Source organism: Condylura cristata, unplaced genomic scaffold (assembly GCF_000260355.1).
Source record: "Condylura cristata isolate star-nosed mole 26May11 unplaced genomic scaffold, ConCri1.0 scaffold00004, whole genome shotgun sequence".
NCBI lineage: Eukaryota > Metazoa > Chordata > Mammalia > Eulipotyphla > Talpidae > Condylura > Condylura cristata.
The window spans coordinates 30,326,998-30,332,997 of record NW_004567105.1 but is presented as its reverse complement, the minus strand read 5'-3'; the positions used below and the strand labels follow the sequence as shown (position 1 = coordinate 30,332,997).

The window sequence follows — 6,000 nt, the reverse complement described above, 5'->3', positions numbered from 1 at the left end:
CACAGGGGTGATTTGGTGATGGGAAACCCGTGGGGATTACAATTGAGATGAAAAAAAAATGTGCAAAATGATGTAAAAATAAGCTTTTTAATAAAAAAATATATATATATAAAAAAAAAAGTTATCAAGTGACTCTAGACATTGAACAGTAAGCCAAGAAGTAGTTTACTATTCTATGTCTTACGCTTAAATGCCAAATAACAAGGGCAAATTTTGATCCCTGTAAATCAGGAAGGGGTTAAAGAACTAACTTTAAACCCTGAGATGATTATGTTATAGTTCCTAGAGGAACCAATGAAACTAGAACTCTCTTATCTAACTTCCAAATTAGTAAAAGAAAAAAAAAATAGACAGGAAAAAAGAGGTAAGAAAGAACAAAAGGAAATAAATCCAATTATAGTAATCATTCAGAAAAAATTCTGATTGGATATTTTAGTTAAAAGACAGTCCAAATTACAAATTAAATGGCAAGAGAAAAATGGAGTAACTAGCTATTAGCAAGAGACAAAATAAAGTCTAGGCAAAAGGGAAAGTCACACATACTAGTAAGTCAAGACCCCAGTTTCAAAGTAATTACAGTAAAACTGAAAACCAGGGTGGGAGGGGGATCAAAACAAGGGTGGGAAGAGCTCAAGAGACTATGGTGATGGTGCACAGGTGGGAATTCTATGAAAACTACACCTGGGAAAAGCAAACATTATATAAAAATGAATAATGAGGTAAAATATATCAAAATAAATTATATATTAAAAAATGAAAGCCACAAAGTTACCATCATAGTGGCAGGTTTTAATAAATTCTTAGTAACTGATAGAATTAGATCAAAAATGAAGATGTGAACATAAAGTTTCATCTAACAATCAACATATTCCTTTCAAAAAAACTCACAGAATGGTTACAAAAATGATAACGTAAACCTCTACAAATATTTCAAAAGACTGGTGTAGAAATCTCATTGTCTGACAATGTGATTGACTAAGAAATCATTAACAAAAATATGAACAGAAGTTACATGTTTGCAATTTAAACACTTCCAAATAGCATACAGTTAAAAAAAATAAAAATTGAAAACATTTAGAATTCAATGAAAAAAATTACATATCACAAACTGAGATGCAGCTAAACTAGAAACCCCATTGCCTCAAGGTTACAAACTGCTAAGTTTTAAAAGTTATTGACTTATTTTTGGAAAAATTTTTAAAAAGGGAGATACAACTTTACAGATAAGAGATTAAGAATAATTTATAAACTTTGCAACTTATAGGAAATGAACACATTACTATCAAAATTGCTTACCTAAGGTGTCTTAACCAGAAATGGAAAAATGATTAGCAGTAACTTAAATTTTCCCAGAAAAAAACTCCACCCATGCACATAGTTTTACTAGTAAGATCTACGAAATATCCCAGGCATGATTCTAACCTTAAACTATGATAAAGAGGAAGCCAATTGAAACTCATCTAAATACTATATAAACTTGTACTAAAACTTGGCAAGGAAAAATTATAGGCTATCAACCCATATGAATAATTCTACAGAATTATTTATAACTGGCCAGAACTGGAAGAAGCCAAGTATCTCCCACCTAGGTCACCAAGTGGTCTAAAGGTCAAGAACGGGGAGGGGTTGACAGAAGAGCATAAAAGAATCATTGTGAGATGATGGAACTGTATCTTAATTGTAGGGCTATCCAACTACCTGCATTTGTCAAAATTTCAAAACAATATGCGCTAAAAAGTGTAAATATTACTAAATATAAGTTAGACCCACGCAAAAAAGAAATTAACCAAATCCATGATATAAAAAGGATGTTATCATGAACCATCTGGCTTCATGCCAAATATACAAAGGTACCTTAACACTAAAAAAAAAAAAATCAATTACTTGGCCCTCCTTGGTGGCACAGCGGGTTAAAGCACTGCACTAAGAAGCTTAAGCCACTTCCCCATGAGTTCGATCCCCGCCTGCCAGGGAAGAGATCCACATGGCAGGCAGACCCATCCTGACCAGCCTGCTGCTCCCCTCAGCAGTGTACCTTGTCGATCTGCCTGTTCTGCTCCCCACTCTGTTCCTGGTGAATCCCCTCACCCTCCGCATCTCTGGCCTGTACCCCAGTTCTGTATAAATAAATAAATCTTAAAAAAAATCAATTACTATCATCCATTACACTAAAAGGAGAAAAATTCGATTCTTTTCATTAAGAAAACATATTTCACAAACCTTAACATCTATTCAAGAGTGGAGAGGGGACCAAGTAAAAGACATGTACAAAAGCGTTAAAATCATGTTTGAAGGTAAATGTCAAAAGCATTCCCTATAAGTTAGAGAATAAGGGTGCATAACTGTTATCACATACAGTAAACATGTTAAGTCTTCATCAGCCAAAAAGAAAAAAAAAGGATTCAAAACATGTTGATATTTAATAATATATCTACACAGAAAGTGTATAAAGGGGGATCCCTTTAGTGGCACAGGGGGTTAAAGTCTCAGCACTATCAAATTATCACCAGCCACTACAACTTGAGTTAAATCAGCACAGCAGCCCTCTCCTGTTTCACCTGCTGCTCCCCTCAGCAGTGTATTTCAGTAGATCTGATTGTTCTGTTCCCCAATTTGTCTCTGGTGAATCATCTCACCACCCCACCCAAGTCCGCCCTTACACCCCAATTCTTGTATGCAAAAATGTCTTTTTTTTAAATACACAAAGAATTTCCAAATAATTATTAGAATTATTTCAATGAAGTGCATTACCAAAACAACTAATTACCTCTTTAGGGAAAGAATTTTATTACTAACTGAAATCTTTAATTCCCTTACCTTGTCTAGATTCAGTAGTATCAGATTTCAGGGAAAGCTGTTTTGTTCCATCTTTAACTTTTTTCAACCGGTTCTTATCTCCTGGTAAAGTCAACTTTTGCCTGAGTGGTTTTAATTCAAATGCCTGAAAAGTTTTGATCTGGGTTTTCTCCTCAGGAGCTACTTCTTTACTTGAGTCCTTTGTAATACTGACATTATCAGTGCTTGTTTGGTCCTCAAAGTTCAATGTTTTAGAATCTTCCTGAACATTCTCTTCTTTACTACTCAAAGCTAGTTTCTCATCCTTATTTATGCACTCTAGTTCCAGCTGTATTTGCTTGTACTTCAAAAGTAAATCTTCAAAAGTTTCTTCCCCACCATTTTCACTTTTTGAAGAGTAATTCTGTTTTCTTGACGGAGATCTTCCAAAACTCTTGGCTGAACAGCATATTAAGGAAACCAGTTTCAAAAAAATTTCCAGTTAATTTCACAAAAATACATTGTGTCATGGATAAAATGAAAGTCTCCCTTTCTAATGTTGTTTCCCAATAAAGATGAACTGGTATTTTTAAATCACTAAATTTAATATGTTGTTAATGCCACCATAGCTCAAATTTAGCAAGTATCCAAATAGTCTACTTACAAAATCACTGTGTCAGTAATTACCCTATAGTATCCACAGATATTTCACTAAGTTATAGTGTCCTTCCTTCTGTAGGTATCAGAAAAGCCGATAACAAGTTGGATATTAAACATTCTTTTCTGAAGGGAGAAACTGAATGGTTTGTCACCATTGTGGCTAATTTACATTTCAGGTAAGCAGGAGGAAACTCTTTTTAATCAGTTTCTTTTCATGTCTCATATTAAAAACTAAAACTGCTAACAGTCAACACTAATTTATAAAGAAATATTTTTCTTAAAAACCTAATGCATACCAACCTTAGAGTTCATAAAGTATACTAACATCCAACCATATGAATTTAGAAACCCTTTAGATAGTGTTCAATTTCCTAATTTTCTCCTAAAGACAGTATCTAAACCAACTGATTTAATTTTCTTAATATAGTGATATATAGAACATAATATGTTCCTTAGACATGGCTACCAAGTTACAAATTACAACTTCTAGTCAAAATAATCTCAGCCATGAAATTGTCTTTTATGTAGTTTTCTTAAAACCTGTCATTTAAAGATTTTTAAATTAGCGAGGATTTAACAGTACAGATTCCTAAAATGTGGTTTTTCTGTTTAGTAACTTTCAGGAAAAATAATCTGTAAACATTTTTAAACTTCTTTAATTACCCATTCAAGAACAGGAACTACCACCAAATAATTTAGAAATTAAAAGACACACAACAGAAAATCATAACACTTCTACAACAAACTGTTTTTAATTTACCCATCCTACTCTTCACACTGGTAGAAGTTATGCACTACGTTTTCAAAACTTACTTAAGCTGATCTCTACAGTACAGAATACTGTAAGACACTTCTACCCTGGATTCCCCAAGTCCTCTCTTCCGGTGTTTCCTTACCACTTTTTTTTCTTAAATAATCCTAACTCTTTTCTTTCCAAATTCTACAGTAATGGTGCTCTCCAGTGAGAGCTACTTCACTTTTTTCTCTTCATTTTGAGCATTCTAGTGCGCTCACCCAGTTTCACATAGTGCAAGAAAGAAGTTCGCCCTGGTGCAGGCTTTTTAAAATGCTATCTCCTACAAGGAATCAGCCATACTTCTGCTAGACTAATCTTTCTAGAATATACATGTGATCAGATCACTTACCTTGTTTAACTCTTAAGAGTGCAAAATCCTTAAAATGGCATACAGTGCCTTCATGATTTGACCTGTGCTTCCTTTCTAATCTCACCTTTTTCCTATTCAACATTATTGATGCATAGTTTTGTGTTTTGATTTTGTCCTTCAAAATGACCCCAATTCAAGTATCACCTTCTATATGAAGCCAGTTATTTGCTCCATATGCACTGCTACCTCAACCTCTGTACATAAATTTATTTATCTGCATCTACATTTCCACTTTTCAATGGCGCCACCTAAAGGCACAACCATAGTAACGACAATTAAATAACTAAAGACCTTGGAAACATTTATAAAGGGAAAAGATGCAATACAACACCAAAAAATTAACTAAAGGGTCAAAAAATGGAAAACACTAAGTTATAACAACTAATTTCTTTTAAGGCTAAATGAGATCTATTTCCGTCTATACAGGTCCAGATGAAACCAACACTAGAAAATTTAATTTTAAGCTATCAGATTCAATTTATAACTGAAACCTGGTTTTAAAAAAATAACTGCTATTCCACCTTTACAACTACAAGTGAAAAATACAAAGTCTTTTTAGTGATAAAAAGTGCTCACTGAATTGTTTGTTCAAGATTTGAAAGTTTGTTACATCAGTAGTCATCTAAAGGAAACATAAATTAGATACATTAACAAACTTTCTATCACTAATAGAAATTTAAAATGAAGAATGACAACAGGAACTACAATCTGCTTTATTCTTTCTTTAAAGGTGCACCTAATGTACCTTTATTACAAGAAAGTTTTAAAAACTTCATTTTTGGCCTTAAAAAACCAACCGGGCCTCCAAAGTGGCACAGGGGTTAAGTAAGATGTGGCACCTGCAGCCACTGCAAGAGAGTTCTATCCTCTACCAGGGAGAGGACCCACAGAGCACAGCAGACCTTTGTCTCCCCCACTGCTCTTGTCTCCTTCAGTAGATCTGCCTGTTCTGCTCCCCACTGTCTCTGATGAATCCTCTCACCCATCCCATCTGTACTCTAGTTCTTGTATGCATATAATAAGTCTTCAAAAAAAAATTTTTTTAAACCCTAGTTCACTTCCAAACTATGAAAAATGGGCCTTAGAACTATTACTCTTTTTTATGCAATATTTATAAAAGATCATTATTATAAAGTCATAGTGGAAACATGAATTAAATTAAATATAATCTTGATACTAAAGGAATCTGAGTTAATAAAATGTATCACAAATTGTGTTTATTCACATTACACAAAAGTGGCTGGGAACTGTTTTCCTTCATAAATTCTTATAAAGAATACCACCTCAAGGATGGATTAGTAATACTTGATGAGGAAAACAATGAGCAGAGGATCCTTTTCTTAAATGCAGCATCTGTGAAAAGAAAAAGACAGCTCATTTCTGATAAGTTATTACAGAT

At 33.6% G+C, this 6,000-nt stretch overlaps 1 protein-coding gene across 1 annotated transcript in view; it reads right to left on the bottom strand.

Moving 5' to 3' along the window:
- ZFC3H1 (zinc finger, C3H1-type containing) overlaps positions 1-6,000 on the bottom strand; it is a 47,117-nt gene that overhangs the window by 38,886 nt on the left and 2,231 nt on the right. Inside the window, exon 2 of the mRNA XM_012720503.1 lies at positions 2,818-3,234. Coding sequence (XP_012575957.1) covers positions 2,818-3,234 — 417 coding nt within the window. The remainder of the gene's footprint in view (positions 1-2,817; positions 3,235-6,000) is intronic.